The 17842-nt window shown below is 61.9% G+C and overlaps 1 protein-coding gene across 1 annotated transcript in view; it reads left to right on the top strand.

Moving 5' to 3' along the window:
• Positions 1 to 1106: 1106 nt before the first annotated feature.
• ITPR3 (inositol 1,4,5-trisphosphate receptor type 3) overlaps positions 1107 to 17842 on the top strand; it is a 43196-nt gene continuing 26460 nt past the window's right edge. Inside the window, exons 1-9 of the mRNA XM_062595141.1 lie at positions 1107 to 1482; positions 7930 to 8000; positions 11262 to 11383; positions 15225 to 15311; positions 15540 to 15698; positions 15830 to 15928; positions 16106 to 16189; positions 16990 to 17136; positions 17624 to 17719. Of these exons, the coding sequence (XP_062451125.1) occupies positions 1394 to 1482; positions 7930 to 8000; positions 11262 to 11383; positions 15225 to 15311; positions 15540 to 15698; positions 15830 to 15928; positions 16106 to 16189; positions 16990 to 17136; positions 17624 to 17719 (954 nt within the window). The 5' untranslated portion in view covers positions 1107 to 1393. The remainder of the gene's footprint in view (positions 1483 to 7929; positions 8001 to 11261; positions 11384 to 15224; positions 15312 to 15539; positions 15699 to 15829; positions 15929 to 16105; positions 16190 to 16989; positions 17137 to 17623; positions 17720 to 17842) is intronic.

Raw genomic sequence — 17842 nt, 5'->3', positions numbered from 1 at the left:
AGTAGGACAGTTGCGCTGTCCAGAAGACGCTCCGAGGATGCAGCCCTCTCCCACCGGTGCTGTGCCGGGAGCGCAGGCGCTGCCGGCCGTGTCGGACCTGCTCTCCGGGTAGCCCAGTATCCTGCCGGGGAGCAGCCAGCGACAGCCGCCTCCGCGGAGGAGACCTGGCCCCGCAAAAGCCTCCCCCCGGCTGCGCTGGGGTCCCCGAGGGAAGGGTCCCTCGGGGCTGGGAGGGACCCGCGAGCCTGGGGGATACTTTGAGGCTCCGCGTCGCTTTGGAGAGGTGGCGGAGGGCAAACGGGGAGCGTGCCGGGCAAGAGCCTCGGGGTGGCAGGAGGCCGCTGGGCTGAACCTTTCCTGCTGCAAGCGCCCGCCTGGGGCAGAAAAATCCAGCGGGAGCCGTCCCGGCCTGGCCTGGGCTTCCCCGGCTGCACGGGCGGCGCCATTTCCCAGGATCCCTGCACCTGCGCCGGGGCTGGGAGGCAGCGCTGGCAGAAGAGCAGGGTTTTGTGGTACGAGGCTGCCAGGGCACCTGGTCCCGCTGCAGAGCCGGGGGAAGCGCAGACAGCGCCGGGCTGCGGGCACCCGGGAGAGGCGCCGGGGCGGGAAGGGCACCGGCGTCGGGGCGAGGGAGCAGGAGCTGGGAGACTCGGCTTGGCCGCTCGCGCCCGCGGGAGGGGGACGGGGCGCAGCGTCGTGGGCGCCGGGCGCCGCTTTGCAACCCCCTGGCTGCTGCCGGCAGCCCCCTGCCTTCGCCTCGGCGCGGGGCCAGCCCGGGGCGCCGGGGCCAGCCCGGCCGGGGAGCGAGCCCAGGGGAGCCCTCGGCGGCTCCCGAGCGGTGCCGGCGCCGGCCGGGCCGGGCTGCGGGGCCGCTCGGCGGCGGTGGGTGCGCGGCGCCCCGCTCCCCCGGCGCGGGAGGCGGGCAGCGGAGGGTGGGGCCTCCTTTTGGGCCCCCCCCAGCGGCTCCGGTTCCCCTCCCAGGCCAAAAATATTTGCACGCCTTTTTTTTTTTTTTTTTTTTTGCCCTTTTTTTTTTTTTTTTTTTTTTTTCCTGAGCAGGACTTCCTGATCGCTCTCCATTGGCTGCAGGTAGACAGCCGCGCCGAGACGGAGGCACGGACAGCCGGACAGATCTCATGCGAGCCTCTAACTGAGCCTCTTCCCCGCTCCGCGGCCGCCGGCGGCACGCGCGCCCGCCGCTGCCGCGCTCCGCTGCTCGCCTCCTGCGCCGCACATGTAAGAGTTGTGCGTTGCGCCTCTGCCCCCCGGGCCGGCCGCCCCCCGCCCCGCCGAGCGGGGCAGAGCCGGTGGCGGGCGCCTCCGGAGCGCCGCTTCCCGCGAGCCCCTCGCTGGATCGCCGCGAAGGGAGCTGACTCGGCGAGCGGAGGCGATCATGAATGAGATGTCGAGTTTCCTGCACGTCGGGGACATCGTCTCCCTGTACGCCGAGGGCTCCGTCAACGGCTTCATCAGCACTTTGGGGTGAGTGGGGCGCGTCCCGGCGCCCGCCCGCTCCCTCCCGGCCGGCTGCGCCGGGCGCCCCTGTCCCCAATCCCTTTGGGAAGGGAAGCGAAGGCGGCGCTGAGGGGCCGGGAGGCTGCGCGGCCGCCGGGGCAGGGTGCTGCCGCGGGGGGACCCTGCAGCCCGCCCTCGCCAGCAGCCCCGGGCAGAAACTTCTCCCTGCTTTGGGCTCGGGATGAGACGGGTTTAAACGGCAGCTCCGAGGAGGAGTTTCGTAGCTGGGCAGGGAGCTCGGTGCCGGGCAAGGAAGGGGCTCTAAGTCTGACCCGGGGACTTGGGCAGCCGGGATCTTCCCCTGGGGCTCAGCAGGGCGATTAAATGACCTCCCAAGGTGCTTTCCGCCTTGTTTGGCGCAGCCGGGGGCTGCTGTCTGCTGGGACAGTGCCTGGCTTTTGCTTGCCGCCTTGCACGGCGCTGGCGGTGCCTCCAGGCGCGGGGTCCGGTTCGCCCAGCTGTGTTTCCTCCAGGCAGGAGACACCAGCCCAAGCTGGCTCCGGCGGGTGCTGGGGGGAGCTGGGTGGCCACGAGGGTCCAGGCTGAGCCACCTCCTTGCAGCCCCCTGGATGCCTCAGCTACTGGCAAGAGAATCTGGGGGGCAGGCAGAGACCTTGGGGACCGGTTCCTCGTTCCCGGTGTTTCCGTGCAAGGCAACGGTGTTGCTAAAGGAGCAGGTGGGCAAAGCCAGGGTGAGACCTTTAAACGTGCCTCTCCGCGGGAACAGACTTCCCTCGCTCCCGCCGCGAGCATCTGCCCTGCGGTGCCGGGAGAGGCCGTGTGCCCCACGCGGCGCGGTCCGCTCTTCCGCAGCATAATCCTCCGGGGATTACTGCTTAGGTGGCTGGGAACACCGCTGCTCCCGGGGCTGTCCGGCTTCCCGAAGCCGGGACCCAAACCTTGCCCTGCAGCCCCGAGCGTTGCCGGTGCTGCTTCGAGGAGGTGGGTCCAGGCCAGCGCGCCTGCCCCGCGTTGCACGCGCGAGTGTGAAATCAGCCAGGAATGTGGACTTGGATGGGATTCCTGGGGTAGGAGCTGCCCGACTGTATAATCGGAGATGAATGCGCTTGCTCCCACATGCCTGCGTATAACCGAAGCCGTGCATACCTTCGCCTACACGCGCTCGCGCAGCCGCTGCTGGGCACATGCAGCCTCTCGCTTAATGCGCGCTGAAGTCGGCATCCGGCCATCCGCGTGAGGCTGCCCCGAATCGCGCCGCCGCGCATGGATGGGTGCGCGCACGGACACAAATATCTCTGTGCGCGCAACCATGCGGTGTTGAGCGTAAGGTTCCCCTCCTGCAAGTGCAGACCGTGAGCCCGTCTGCACCCGGAGCTCTGCGCACACGCGCGCACCCGGCCGGTGGCCCTGAGCGGGTGGGAAAACTTCCCCAAGGTCGTTTTTGGAGAGGTCTCCTTGTTGCTGGCCTATTTCTCAGCACAACTGTCACGAGGCAGGGCCTGGAGCCACAACATCTCAGCGCTGAGCACCCTCTGGGCCTGTCTGAAACTGGATGCAGAGGATGATCCAGTGGGACCTGATGTGGGACTTTTAGCTGGGGCAGTGTGTCCTAATAGCGCTCCATGAGCCAAATCCAGCGGCATTTAGATGCTTTGGAGCTCCAGTCTCTTTGCAGCTCTGACCCCCAGGTCCTCCTCCTGCAGGGTGCTTCTCTAATCTTATTTATAAGCATTAATTAATGGGGCTGCCTTTGAGAGACTCGAGCTTCACTGCTGGCTTTTGCTCGCCAGCCCCACTTTTCTGCAGCTCCGTTTTATCCAGGTTGTTTCCTGCCTTTTATGACCGCTTTCCCTTGTGCCCAGTGAGCTGGGAGACCCAACCACACCTTAAATCACTCCTGCCACAAGGGCTTGGGTGACTCACTGAGAGTGCTTCTCCCAGGCCCTGCTCACCATGGGGAACCTTGTCTGGCTCATTTGCAAGGCAAATAACTCAGCTAACCCTGGCGCTGGCGCTGCACGCCCGGCTGAGCACCCTGCCATCCTCCCCACCATCCTTCCTCACGCTGGGGAGAGGCGAGGGTGGTCCAGGCTGGGGACCTGCAGCGGGATCCTCGGTTGAACTGGAGAGATGCGGGGTGTTTCCGGGTGCCGGCTGCGAGCGCCCCGTGCAGTGACGTACCCTGATTCACCCTGTCCCGGGTGTCTGTGCCAGGGATGCAGAGCTGGCAGGAGGAGCAGTGGGGCTTGCAGTCTTTAAATGCCAGCAGCAGGGTGAAGTCTGGCCCTGGCCTGCAGGGAAATGGGCTGAATAAGGAAGGTTCTTGGCTGCTGGACCCTGAGAAAGGGGCTGTTTGCTGTCCTCTGGATGCGCATCCTTCAGAGGCAGCAAACCAGAGCCCCATTTCCTGCAGGAGTTTGCTGGGTTCTTGACAGCTCTGCCATAGCCCAGTGCTTCGCTGACCGTCGGGTGCACGGAGGAATGTTTGTTGGGAACGCAGAGCCCCACGCCGCTCTTCAGCCTGCGTTGGGAAGCCAGCTGCTTGGGGCTGGAGCGGCTGCTCGTGCGGGTCTGGGCTTGGCTCTGCAGATGGGTTTCCTGAGAGCAGGTGGGTCTCTTGCAAAGCAGGGAGCTGGCGGAAGCAGTGTAGCTGCATTGGGCCCCTCGTTATTACCAGTCTCAAACATTTTCGTCGTCTTAAGTGGTCCTTTTCCCCCTTCTGCGAAGGGAACCTGTCGAGGGCGATGGAGGGGGCTGGTGCCGAGGCAGGGCAGCTCCCAGGGCTCCCACCCCTGAGCTGTGGGGCAGAAACCCTTCCTCCCGCGGAGGCAGTCTGCAGCGGGCACGTACTTTTGGGGAGGAAAAACATCCTGCTGAAGGGTGGGGAATACTTGTGTGCGCTCCAGCGCTCGGCTGGATGACCTGCGTTGAGAGCAACTCCATTGCTGGTCGTGTCTCCTGGCTGTGCCTCGGGAGCTTCGCGTCCCCTTAGGAGAGATGGGGAATGGGATGGGTGTATCGGAGATCTGACGGTGTCGGGCGCTGCGCGGGAGGCGTTTGCTGGGTGCGGGGACCCGAGCGTGGTCTCATCTTCCCTCTTGGCTGGATTAGAGGTTCCCATCCTGCCCGGAGGTGGGGGATGACCAGGCTTCGCTGCTCTGCCTTTCTGCTGCCGGTAGACGGGTCTCCACGGCCCCCGGCCCCGTCAGTAAATCCTGCTGGGTTTGCTCCGGGAGATCTGGTTCTTCGGGAGCTAGATAAGGAAATGCCCATTTGAAAGGGGCCCGGATCCCGCTCCGGGACGCGCACTGCGGGGACCATATGTGCAAATCCAAGCAGGAAGAGGAGCTCGGAGACCTCGACTCGATCCGCGCTCCGGCCGGGCCGAGGCGGCGCCGCCGGTGCCCCGAGCGGCGCGTTCCCGGGGCTGGGGGGCTCGCCGGCCGGCCGTGCTCCGGGGCCATCCCCGGCTCGCCCGTGCGGACCGGCAGCCCGGCACCGCCGGCTCGCGGAGGGGAAGGGCCGGTGGCGGACCTGCCCGAATGGGAGCCGGCTGTTCGATGTAAAATAACACCTTTGATAGCTGTAATTGTGATTTACAGGGTGGAGCCGCTCAGGGAAAGGTGGCTGGTTAAAGGGTAACTTCAGCCCGGCTGGGTCAGGAGGAGCGCGCGGGGCCGGGCGCCCTTCCCTCCTCCCGACGGCGGGTTGAGACGCGTTTTTGTGGCCCTCCTGCCTTCGCTCGCTTTAGTTTTGCTGCCCGGGGGCCTCTCCGTGCGGCTTGGCACCCGTCCAGCATGGCCCCAACGCAGCTCCCGCGCACGGCGGCGTCGCCCCTTCCCGCGGCGCGGGCGGTGAACAGCTCGCCTGTCTTCTCGGGAGCCGGCTTATGATGGTTATTATTATTTTTTATTTATTTTTTACGCGAGCGGCCCCAGCTGGCTGCTGTCCCCGGGGAGGGCGAGGGGCGTCCGGTCCGAGCGGCTCGCGGTGCTGCCTCGCGCGAGGCCAAGCGCCCTGGCCCCCCTCCAGCAGATCACTTTGTGCTCGGTTTTAAGCCTGCCGAGAGCCCCGCTGGAGCCCCTCGCGCTGACCCCCGTGGTTTAAAGCTAACCAGATGCTGGCGCGCGCGTTGCCGTGCCGGGGGCGGCGAGCGGATGCGCCAGGATCGGGCCCCGGCTGCTCCCCGGCGGTAGCTGCAAGAGGGGAAGCGGGAGGGTTTTACTGGTGCACCAGCCTGCTGCTTCTCCCCGGATCTTCCTCCAGGTGTTCAGGCGCCAAGAGCCCGTTTTTCCATGAACGCAGGGAGCTCCTGCCGCTCTAGTAGCAGAGGGAGCTCTGCTTTATACCACCCCGCTGCGCTAACGCGGGTTATTAGTTGCATCGCGTCCTGGCCCCAGCAGCAGCACAGGTGACTCACGTCCACCGTGTCAGAATCCTTTTATTTTTCGGCAATTTTTCCCCGAAGCATGTTAGTCTGCGGTATCAGTTTAATAAAAATAATACTTTGCATTCCTGCAAAGCGTGTAATCCTGGGATTAAAGATGCTGAAACTGCTTTGAGGTCATTAACTAATTAAGACTTGTAGCCTGGCAGGTCACTCTCTCCCATCCTGCATTATGGATCAGCGATGCTGGGCATGGAGATGTTACAGGCAAATTTTCAAGCCGGAGCTGGTGTGGGTGGAAGATTCCTGAGCTTTGCAAATTGACGCTGTTTACTTCGACACTGGAAATGGGCCACACAGGTCAGATGCTTCCTCAGGGACCCCAAGCCACGACGGAGAAATATTTTTTAAAGTGCGTAAATGAAGGAGGCCGCCTGCTTTGGTGGAGGGAACAGGGCGCTTGCTGAGGTCGGTGCTCTGCTGCTCGAGCCCGGCACGGGAGGCTGCGGCGGTCTCGGAGACGCCGGGCGGGCGGCTGCGTCCGTCTCCGTCGATAAGCGGAGCCGGAGCGGGCCGGGGAGGTTTGATCGGGGACCTCGGCAAGGGGAGCCCCGTTCCCAGAGGCAACCCCCGTATTTGCATATGAGCAAATCACTCTCGATTTGCAAAATTTGTGCAACCCGGGGTTGGAAAGGTAATAACAGCAGAAACCCAAACAGCCGAGAGCCGGCGTCGGGGCAGGGCCGAGGCTCGGCGCGCCGCCGGCACGGTGGGCATGCAGGGTACGGCCCTTTGCTGCCTCTCTGCTCCGGTTTTTCCCCCTCTTTCATCACCTCTTTCCAAGTCTCTGCCCCGCAGCTGCTTGGGAACGTGCCTGCCTCCCTCGCTGCTGTTGCAGCCCATGGAAAAAGCACGGGCTTTGGGGCAGTCCCTGGTCTCGCTGCGCTGCCGACCGCAAGTGCTTGCAAAGCCGAGGCAGGCCGTGCCAGCGGACAGCTCAGAGGGTGTTTACTGAAACCGCTTGATTTCTGGGTTTTACAGTCTCTGAGCTCCCACGGCATCACGGCGCGTCGCCGCCGGCAGCAGCCGTTTTGCGCCGGGCGTTCGGCACGCGGCCTGGCAGCGGCGGCGGCCCCGGGCCGGGCGCGAGCTCGCGTCCCGCTCCCGCGGTGCGCAGGCGCTTGCTTTCCCGGCACCTCGTCCATCCTCCGGTTCCCGGGAGCCGGCTTCCCCCGCGGCGCTCCCGCCGGGATCGCGTCCTCGGTGCGTTCCCTCCTCCGCTCGCGGGCTGCCGGGATCCAGCCTCCTCGCTTCCTAGCCCCCGGCGGGGAGGTGGCTCCTGGAGCGGGCGAGCGGGTAGAGCCAGTCTCGCTGGAGCGCCTTGTTCCCTTGACGGCTTCGCCGAGGTGTCTGGCCGTCTCCCACGCGCCCGGCTCTGCCAGGCGGAGGGGAGAGGCCGGCGGGACCTGGCCCGTCCCGTTCCTCGGCTCGGCGGCGTCCCGCTCGTCCCAAAAGCGCGGGGAAGCTCCTCAGCATCCAGGGCAGGACCCAGGGGCGTTTTGCTCAGCGCTGGGAAAACAGGGGCAGGAGGGCGACGGGGAGGAGATGCCGCGTGTCCGACGGGCAGAGCCGGCACCACCGAGCGGATCGCGATTAATGTCGGGTTTCCGAGCGCCTCCGGCAGTGTTGGGGCCCCCGGGCGGAGAATCCCCGCGCGGAGGCCGCGCGCGGCCCGTTTTGCCGGCTTTCGAGCGAAACGGCGAGCAGGGGAAGGGGGCGGCGCGGGCAGCGTCCGCGCGGCTCTGAGCCCGGCTGCCCCGCCGCCGCGTTGCCTCTCCTGCGCCCGTTCCCGGAGCCCGCTCGGCAGCACCGGTGGCTCGGCGCTCCCGGCAAGTGGCCCCGACCCTAAGGGATGATAATGAAAAATAAATGTAATGTTTATAAACATTTATGGAGTGCAATCAGATAGAAAAGGGGGGGGGAGGCTTTTTGACATGGCTGGGTGACGATTGCTGCCGCGGCGCTCGCTGAACCTCTGCTCCCGCTTTTGTCCCCCCTCCGCGCAGGCTGGTGGACGACCGGTGCGTGGTGGAGCCGGCGGCCGGCGACCTCGACAACCCACCCAAGAAGTTTCGAGGTGAGACTGGGGCCCCGCGCACATCCTCCCCTCCCCGACCGTCCCGGGGCGCGTCCCTAGGGATGCGTGCGGCTGAGCAGCCTGTGTGCTGGCGGCGGGGCAGCTGCACCCCGCGTGCTGTTTCGTGGCGAGCCCGTTAGCGCTGAGTGCTAATTACAGTTGCCGTGCTTGGCTGCACCTCAGAGGGAGTGAGGGGATTAAGCTGCACTTTTGCAAGGCAGGTAGGGCTTAGGGAGAGGCGTTAAATCCCTGCCCGTTCTTGCCTGTCGCTGGCAAGCAGGACGGGGGTGAGCAGCCGAGATTGGGCTCCCCAGCCCGTGCCAGGCTCCCCGGATCGCAAACGGCCGCTCAGAGCCTGGAGGGTCTCCTTTCCGCCCGGCGTTGCACCGACCTGGGCGGCGTTTGCAGTGTGCCTCGTTGTGCACGGCATGCTGTAAACCGCAGGGAAGGAGGCTTTTCCCAAGGAGCTTCCCAGGCTGCTTTGATTCCCAGTGTCCAGAGCGCCTTTTTCCCGTGGCCGGATGGGAGCAACTGGAAGGAGTTGCAGGGAGGCCTGTGCTGCCGTCGTGGTGTCGGGCAGGTTCCCCGTCCCAGCACCCTGCTATCTCCCTTCCCGGACGTGGGCGGGTGTCAAATCTCTTTTCCAGACTTGGGTCTGGTCTAGACTCCGCTCTGCTCCATGCAAAACCTATCAGGATATCCAGCTGCTTGTTTTAATAGCCGGAAAAGTAGCGGTCTCCCTTCCCAATAGCTATCGCTGCGAGGAAGGTAAAAACAACAGACCGATTCTGTTTCCCTGCAGCAGCAGCAAGAGGTTTAAGAGGATTTTAACGTGCAGCTGCCGTCCCCACATCCTGTGGCCGGACCCTGCCCTATCCTGCACCTCCGTAAGGCAGCCGCGGGTCCCGGCTCAGCCGGAGGTGTGGGGATGGGGCCCGCCTCCCGCAGCAGAAGGGGCGATTGCTCCCTCCGTGCCTCAGTGCTGCATCGAAAGGGAGAGTCGGGCCCAAGGGGTTTTTTGGAAATGCAGAAACCCACTGCGGGAGCCTGTTCCTGCAGGGTGAGGGGCGCCCGGCTCCGCTGCCTGCGTAGTGCCTGGGCTCGGCCGAGCCTCTGAAAGCCGCCTGGCCCCTCTTTTATTTGCTTTTCTTGTGGTTTCTTTCCTCCCTGCAAAGCTTTTCTCAGCACTGCATTCAGGCACGAAAGGAAAAAGCAAATAAGGCGCTTAAATCCCGTGCGTCGCGAGGCGGATGACAGCAGGGGGGTTCGGGGGACTGCTGGTTCGCTTTCCAGCGGCTCTTTGCACGCGAGCCGATGCAGCGGCTGGAGCAGCCCGGCCCGGCGGTGCCGCGCGCTCGCCGGTCCCTGCAGCGCCTTGCACGCCGCAGGATGCTTTTGTTCTGCCTCTGCCGGAAAACGCGCCGGTTCCTGCCCTGTGGGTTCGCGGGGCAGCTTTGCCTCTGCGGCTGTGCTGGTCCCCGACGGCTTCGCCCCTGCGCTGACCTGCATGGGAGCGTCTGCGCTCTCCTACGCTCGCTCCCCTCCCTGGGCAGTGCAAATGTGGGAGCTTTTCTTGGCCACCGGCTTTTCCGCCCGCTGCCCCCCTTGCAAAAGATCATCAGCACTGAGGCCGGAGTGCCAAAGTCTTCCACGTGCACCACGAGCTTTGCTGGAGCCTGCATTTGTGCAAACTGCTGGAATTGCTCCACATCTCGGTTTCCCTATTTGCAAAACAAGGCTTTGTATTCAGAGACGGGGAGCAGCAACGCTCAGCTCTGGGTGTCAGAGAGCCCCCCCCCCGGGTTTTGCTTTGCACCTGTCTCTTCACAGCTCTATATTTTTCCCTCTCCCCCATCCTCCAGTTTTTCCTTTCCACCAGCTCCTTTAGCAGCCTAATTAACAATTTAATGAAAGCGGTTTAAGGTGCAGCAGGTGGCCGAAGCATTTCTCTAGCCCCCGTCCGAGCCACCTTGCTGTGGGAGAGTGCAGCAAAGCATTACGGCAGCGGCGCTCGAGCCTCTTACTAAAAGCCCAGCGTCGCAAAGGCTCCTTGGCATGGGACCTGCCGTTAGCAAATAGACCTGTAAAACGAAACGTGAAACTTGGCCTCTTCCCAGCAGCCCCAGCCGGTGAGAACCGTGCTCCGCGCTTGTTTGTTCGTCACTCCCAGGTAAATAAATACGCACTCGCCAGCGCCTCGGGCCAGGGGCTAGGGATGGAAGTGATTTTGTGTCTGAAGTTTCTCGGCTGCTATTTCAGGAGTAGTTAGGGCGACCCAGGCTAAAGAGCCCTTCCTACCCTCGCTCCCCGCCCTGCAGAGGTTCTCATCCGGATCCCAGTTGGGACCCCGGCTCAGAATTCCCGGAGGTCTGGTCTCGTGCTTCAACTCACAGGTCCTGGACCTGGCAGCTGGGATTGCTGCGGAGAGAGTCCCTGCTGTACCCCCATCCTGGCCAGAGCAGCGTGGGGAAAAATGGGGAAATTGGGGCAATGCGGCACAGTACAGATATGCTGCAAGTGTTTTGGGCAGCTGGGATCCAGATCTGGGCCCTTCGGATCTGAACAGGGTTACTTATAGGCCTTGAAATACGGCTGTTTGCATACGGGTTTTTAGGAGCAGTTGCTTACAGCTTCCAGCACTAGTGATTAAGTCTCTTAATGAGCAGTCACGGGAGGGCAAGAGCACGTCTGCAAAGCTGGTGTATCCCGATTGCACGGCCACCATGGGATACCAACCCTCAGTCCTGCTGGCTCAGGATATCTGATTTGTAGGGCAATAAATGAGAGGGGGAGATGTTCCCTCTTTGCTGTCTCGCAGCACCTGCATCCTGCTGGCTTCGCCCCCTTTCCAGGGGGATCCTCTTGCTTGTTTATTACTCTCCTTCTCAGTGCTTTTTACCCCCCTAAAGTTTTCCTTCCCAAATAGCATGGTTGTCTCTGATGGGAACACTTCTATCAGTAGACCAAAAAGTGGAGTTACTCTTGGACTCATTTAGCCTGATTTGAAACTAATTCTCCAGCTAATATGCTATGATGTGACTCTCCACCAACCCTGGCCAGGTCTGATTTGGAGCACTAGAAGGAGCCTGGGTCATTCAGCGTTTTAAGGACCTTCTCCCAGGGATGCTGGTGGGGTGGGGTGGGAGCTATGTCCTGGAGGTGAAGGTGCTCCTGCCCTCTAGGTTGGCCCCGCAGGAGGCAGACCACTTGCCAACCACCATGCCAGTGGTGCAGCTAATGCTCAGCTTCCTCTTGTTCCAGATTGCCTCTTCAAAGTGTGCCCCATGAACCGCTACTCTGCCCAGAAGCAGTACTGGAAGGCCAAGCAAACCAAGCAGGACAAGGAGAAGATCTCTGATGTGGTACTGCTGCAGAAACTCCAGGTGAGGAGAGCTCATGCAGGACAAGGGACAGTCTTCCTCCAAGGCAGAGAGCCCAGTGGGTTGGATGGCTGATGACATCCAAACCTCTTGCTGCAAAGTTCCTGACCTGTTTTCCTTTCTGGAAAACAGCCTGTATGGGAGAGCAGGCCCTCTCTTGGGTTTTGCTGTATCGAGGACATCCCTCAGGTCAGCTCTGCTGTCTCTTGTCTCATCGCCCTCTTCCCACCATGGACTATTAGCTTCTGTACTAGAGGAAAGGCTCCAGTAGCCATCAGCTTGTAGTTGATCGCGGTATCCTGTAAGGGGATGGAGACAGGACCTCTGTAAGGTGCTTTGCTCTGCTGTGGTATCTGCAAGACAGGGAGGGTTAAGATCAGCGGGTGGACTGGCCCCAAGGGAGACATGCTGCTCTGCAGGTTATATTTGTGAGATGCTCTTAGCTGGCCTTGGAGGTCATCCACCCTCGCCAGGAAGAGGCGAATTTACCTTGGCTCCCGTCGCAGGCTCCCGACCTGCGACTGTCGTGCCTGCGCGTCTGTCCTTGGCACAGGTCTGCGGCGACAGCGAGCAGTAAATACAGCTGCAGCCAGGGAGCCACTGATGCTTTTATTGCTCCCAGTGCAGCTAGAAAAGCATGGTGCCTGCTAACACCGGTGGTGCATCTGGCCTGGGAGCCCTTAGTTCTGTGGCTCCTTTGGTGCCAAAGTGGAGCCGCTGCAGCTCAGGCTGCAAGGTAAGGAAGGGATTGCGTGTGTGACACAGCCCTGCGATCGTTTCGGAGCCTGCCATTTGCATGATCTCCGCTCCATCCCTGGGAAAAGTCAAGACATAACAACTCCCTGGAGATTTTTTTGGCCTGAGGGCCCATTGGGCATGGAGGTGCTCAGGGCATGTCTGGAAAGTGAGGGCTTTCCTGCTTCTCCTGATGTTTAGGCAGAGCTGCTGCAAATGTTTGCAAGCAGGGAGCTTGCTGGAGACACTCATGGCTTAAAAACATCGTGGCTGTGCACTGGAGCTGGGGGCTTGCCAGGTCCAGTGCACAGCCCGTTCCAGGGCACAGGTCCCCTTCTCTCTTGCCAGGAGAGAACGGGAAGGCACCAATGCGGGTGTTTTGGGGTGAGACATGCCTTTCTGCTCCCGCCAGCTCTGCCAGCCTCTGCTGCAGCTATCTCAGCCCTTCTGCTGCTCTCTTTGAAGACGCTGCTCTGTTTCCTCTCCCCACCGCAGCGGGACGGAGGTTTCCAGCGAGCTCGGGCAGTAGCAGCAGCAACGTCTCTGCAGAAATCAGAGCCGGCAGCCCGCAGCCGGGCTGGGAGCAGTGCATGGCTGCAGCAGTGCCCGGCACAGCCCAGCACCTCCCCGGGGCGAAAAAGCACTGCGAGGGGCCTGGAGGAAGGGGAAAAGGGCCCCACAGAGCTGAGCTGGCAGAGCCGTGCCGGGCTGAGAGCAGGCGGGTGGTGGGTCCTGGCGCTCGGGCCCCTCGCTGCTGGTGGGCGCCTTTTTAAATGCCACGGCCTTGCCGTAAATTAATGAGGCTGCTCCAGCTCCCGAGCCTGCGCCGGCTGGCCTGGGAGACGCTGCGGACAGGACCTGCTCCAAAGGGGCTGTGGAAGTTAAAGGCTCCTGTTGACTTCCCCGAGGTTTGGAAAAGGCCCATGTTAAACATTGCATAATCGTGTCAGACAGCTGGCAAGGCTGCGGGGATGATTCATAGAGCTGAAGTTCAGGAGAGATTCGTTAAATCATCTAATGAGACTTCAAGCATAGCACAGGCCCTGCGGTTCCCCTAATTTTGCCTGTGCTGAGCCTGGGGAGCGAAGTCTAATAAAGTGTCTGGAAAGAGCATCCCGGCTTGCGTTGGAGATGCCAACACGTGGTCAGCGCATCCTGCTGTGTCTAACCACATAACATCAGCCTTGCCTAGAAACGCTCTCTACTTTCCTGCTTTTGGTTAGCATGTAACTTGTAATATCAACACCTGTGCTCGCCGTGCATGGGCAGAATGGCTCATTTCTGAGCCTACCTGATGAAACCTTGACTTTATTTGTCTTAAAGAAATTCTGGAATTTCCTTGTTCCTCTACGCTGCTCCTGGTGTTGCCCTTTCGGGAAATGCACAAGTGCGTTTGAAGTGCCAGGCAGTAAGCAAGCCCAGGAGTTTATGCAATTTGCTTCCCGTGCTGGCTCTGCTGCAAAGCCCCTTGATGTCTTGGTGGGGAGCTGAAATCCAGCCTCTGATTTTCTCTTTCAACCCAAGGAGATAATTTCCTGAAATGGAAGCAGCCCAGGTGTCGCAAGGAGAAGCCCTGCCTGGTGGTCTGAGATGCCTCCTGTTGCCTTTCCAAGCACGTGCTCTTGTGCCTTAGTTTTTAAGTGGTTTAAGCCTTGATATTTTCTCGGCTGGCTAATTGTAGGTGCAGCTGGATGCAGGGCAGCCGCTGTGGTGACTGATCTCTCGACGGAGCCGGGTTGCTCCGTGGGGTTGCTCCTTTCCGCTCTCACGCTCACTGCTCTGCTTCAGTGGGGTTTTTCTTTGCTAACCTGAGCCTGGTGGCACTGAAAGCTGTTGGTTTGGGTTTCCTGATGGCAGCTGCCACCGCTGATGGTCCAAGCGGTCCTGGACCTCTGTGGCCCGGCGGGGTCGTGTCCGCGGGGTGGGAGCCGACACGATCACCCAGACCTGCGTGGGGATAGAGAGCTGTGGCAAGGTTCAAAATAGCCAAGCGTTTGCAATGCAGCAACGTGCGTCAGACGGATGCAAACCTGTGGTGACACCTGCTTGGGAGTCGCGTTAAATCACTGTGCTAAGGGCAGCAGCCCCCGGCACGGAGGGCATCCAAGCCCCCGCTCCGTCCAGCTGTGCCGTGCAACGATGTGGGGGTCCGACGGAAGAGAAGGCAAGGTGCAGAGCGCAGCTCTTAGCTTATTCCCCAATTCCTCATGCAAACAGGCCAGGAGAGGTGAGCTACGCTGCCAGCTTTGTCCCTTGCTGTGGTTGCTCCCTTGCCAGGGCCGTCGCAGGCTCCCTTAGACCTGAGAGCTGCCCCTTGCGTTCGCGAGCGCCGGGGCCGGGGCTGCCCTGTGGCTGCCGCTCGCTCGGGAGCCGCCGGGCTGGGAGTTGCACCCTCAACGTTCCCACATCAGTCCGTCCCAGGAGCGAATTTCTGCCTCGCGCCGACACAGCCCCAACAGCCGCTGGAGCAGCCGTGCGGAAAATGCCTGTGGTTTTGGAGCGAGGGGCTGGCTGGCGCGGCCCGCTGCACGCCCGAGGAGGTGGTGAGCGATCGCCTGGCGGCAGGTCCTGGCCGGTGGGTGCTGTTGGCTCCCGCCCGGCGGGCCGGGACCTGCCGCGGCTCCCTTCGCCGTGAGGTCTCAGCCCAGCAGCGAGTCCCCCGTTCCCGTGGCCACGCTGCCCCGAGGCTGGGAAGAGCTGGCGTTTCCCCAGCCCGTTGCCTGCGCGCAGGGTCCTTGCTCGGTGCTTCCCTGTAAGACCTGCCCAGCTGGAGCTCTTGGTGAACTTGGGTGCTGCCTTCTCCTTGTGCAGACGTTTAAGTCGTTGGCCTCGGGTGACAGAAACGCAGGGCTGCCCCAGCTCGTTCGGCTCCGTACGGCTGCTCGGGGCCGCACAGGGCTCCTGGACTGAGCCCTCAGGCTCTGAGGACCTTGTACAGTGTTTCTGGACCATTCAGCAATGTAACTGAGCCAGGATATTTGGGGGATGGGGGTGCTGAGGTGGCATCCCAGCCTGTCCTCTGCCCTCGCCACGGCTGAGGACGAGGTGGCCTCTCTGGGGCTGGCTGGTGGTACTCACCAAGCTCTCATCTTCTCCTCTTGGTGGACAGCATGCGGCCCAGATGGAGCAGAAGCAGAACGAGACGGAGAACAAGAAAGTGCATGGGGACGTGGTGAAATACGGCAGCGTCATACAGGTACAGGCGCTCGCTCTCCCCTCCGGTGGGCTCGGCACTCTGCTTTTGGGCCCTGGCTGCTCCAGTCAAGGGGGCTGGGGGGGGGGGATATGCACGGATCCAAGCAAATGCAAGTGGAAGGGAGTTGGGCAGTGCTGGAAGGGGGCTCACGGTGTCACTGCTGGGGTCCTCCGTAGCCCCCAGGGTTTGTTGCCACAGGGAGCTCAGCCGTGGTGCTTGGCTTTGCAGCTCCTGCACATGAAGAGTAACAAGTACCTAACGGTGAACAAGCGCCTGCCGGCCCTGCTCGAGAAGAACGCGATGCGGGTGACGCTGGACGCCACCGGCAATGAAGGGTCCTGGCTCTTCATTCAGCCCTTCTGGAAGCTGAGGAGCAATGGAGATAACGTGAGTCATCCCAGGCGAGGACTTTGGGGGTTTAGCACAGAAAGCCCCAAGCTGAGCAGCAGTGGTACGCGCTTCGCCACGGGGTGCCTGGTCTCGTCCTCACTCCCCTCTTCCTCCTTTTGCCTTCCCAGGTGGTTGTGGGGGACAAGGTGATCCTGAACCCCGTGAACGCCGGGCAGCCGCTGCATGCCAGCAACTATGAGCTTGCTGATAATGCCGGCTGCAAAGAGGTACCGGGAGCCGGGGGAGGCTGGGCTGCAAAGGTGGGGGGGTCTGGCTTTCAGGGCTTGCCAGGCTTGGGGAGGTTTGGGGAGGTTTTTTCTTTTTCTTTTTTTTTTTTTTCCCCCTTTTTTCCCCCCTCCCCAGTTCCTTCTCCGGTATTATCAGCTCCTTCCCTTGCTCCGCAGGTGAACTCAGTCAATTGTAACACCAGCTGGAAAATCAACCTCTTCATGCAGTTCTGCGACCACCTGGAGGAAGTTTTGAAGGGGGTAAGGAAGGGGCTGCTCAGGGCCCCGTCCCTGTCCCCGTCCCGCTGCTCTGTCGGGACGGGTGACGAGCCATTTGGCTGTGTGACAAGACTAGAGGAAGGAGGCGCCAGATTGGCCTTTGGGGATCTTCGTTTCTAGGAGAATTCATCGCTCGGAGCACTTAACAGCGAGTTAGAGTGGGATATTTTAGTACCTTCTAGCAGGAGGTACCCAGGGGGGCATCAAATTACCCTCTGCCTCGCTGCAATAAATCTGCTCTCGAGGACAGCATGCGACACAGTGCCGTCAGTGGCTTCCATCTCTGAGGACGATTTTGGAAGCAGTAAAAGGCAGTTTTAGCCACGCAGCAGTGCTGACTGTTGCCTGGGAAAGGAACTTTCCCCGCGGAGCTATTGTTCGGGGCCGAGGTCCTCCAGGAAGCAGCTGGCTGGATATTGATTGCGATGATCCTGCAGGTCCTCGTCCCCAGGCGCGCGCTTATCCCTGCCTTCCTGCATGCGCCGCGTCCTCCTCCTGGAGCCGTTAGTGCCTTAAACGCACGGGCGAGCTGAGCATCTGCCCGCTCCGGGGGCAAAAAGTGGGATTTTTGTGCCTGTTTTATAGCTCGGAGAGTGGAAGCGCAGAGCAGTGATTTGCGCGAGCAGGGCGATGCCATCGCAGCAGATGCGGGGTGCCCCCGTGGCCACGGCCCCTGCTGCAGCCGTGAAGCGGGGTGCCCCGCCGCAGGGCCCAGAGGAGCGTTTGGGTCGCGAGAGGCAGGTTTTTGTCCACTGGGCCTCACTGCCATGTGCCTGTGCCAGGGAGACGTGGTGAGGCTCTTCCACGCCGAGCAGGAGAAGTTCCTCACCTGCGACGAGTACAAGGGCAAGCTGCACGTCTTCCTCCGCACCACCCTGAGGCAGTCGGCCACTTCGGCCACCAGCTCCAATGCCCTGTGGGAGGTGGAGGTGAGCTGAGATGGGATGGGATGGGATGAAGAGCGTGTCTGTGTCCCAGCGTCCAGCCCGGCTGTCTTTGGGCTCATGGGCAGCACCTTGGTAGGGGTTCCTGCGTTTGCACTGGAGGGTGTTTGCAAGAAGTAACGGTTATCTCTGTAGCTTTCAAGCTTTGTGTTTCCACCTGGTTTGGCAGCCTTGACTGCACCAGCTAAAGCCAGTGCAAATCTCGAGCTCTGCAGGAGAGCTGGGAACGGCAGCGGGGTGCACGCTTCTGCCGCGCTCTGCCCAGCCTGCCCATAAGGCGACGAGCCTCCCTCTGGCTTGTCCGCATCTGTCTCCCCGTTTTCTGCACCCCGAGTACGTTTGCTCACGGCTGCCTTTGAGATCGGGCAGGGCTCTTATCGCTGGCATGTTCGCCCAAGGTCAGGTGGAGCTTTGGAGGCAGGAGTGGCATCTCAGCGTGCCCCGGCTGAGTCATCTCCTGTGCTTCCTCCAGGTGGTCCATCATGACCCGTGCCGCGGGGGAGCTGGCCACTGGAACGGCTTGTACCGCTTCAAGCACCTTGCCACCGGCAACTACCTGGCAGCAGAGGTAAGGGGCGAGCAGAGAAACCTGCCCTGCCTGCTGCTACCGCTCCGTGCCAAGGGAGTGTGAGGCCGCCCTTAGACAGAGCGGTGATATCGCTCCAGAGCAGCAAGCTCCTCATCCTGCAGC

Source organism: Rhea pennata, chromosome 25 (genome assembly GCF_028389875.1).
Source record: "Rhea pennata isolate bPtePen1 chromosome 25, bPtePen1.pri, whole genome shotgun sequence".
Lineage (NCBI taxonomy): Eukaryota > Metazoa > Chordata > Aves > Rheiformes > Rheidae > Rhea > Rhea pennata.
The sequence above is the reverse complement of the archived record's forward strand: the minus strand, read 5'-3'. Positions and strand labels throughout refer to the sequence as shown.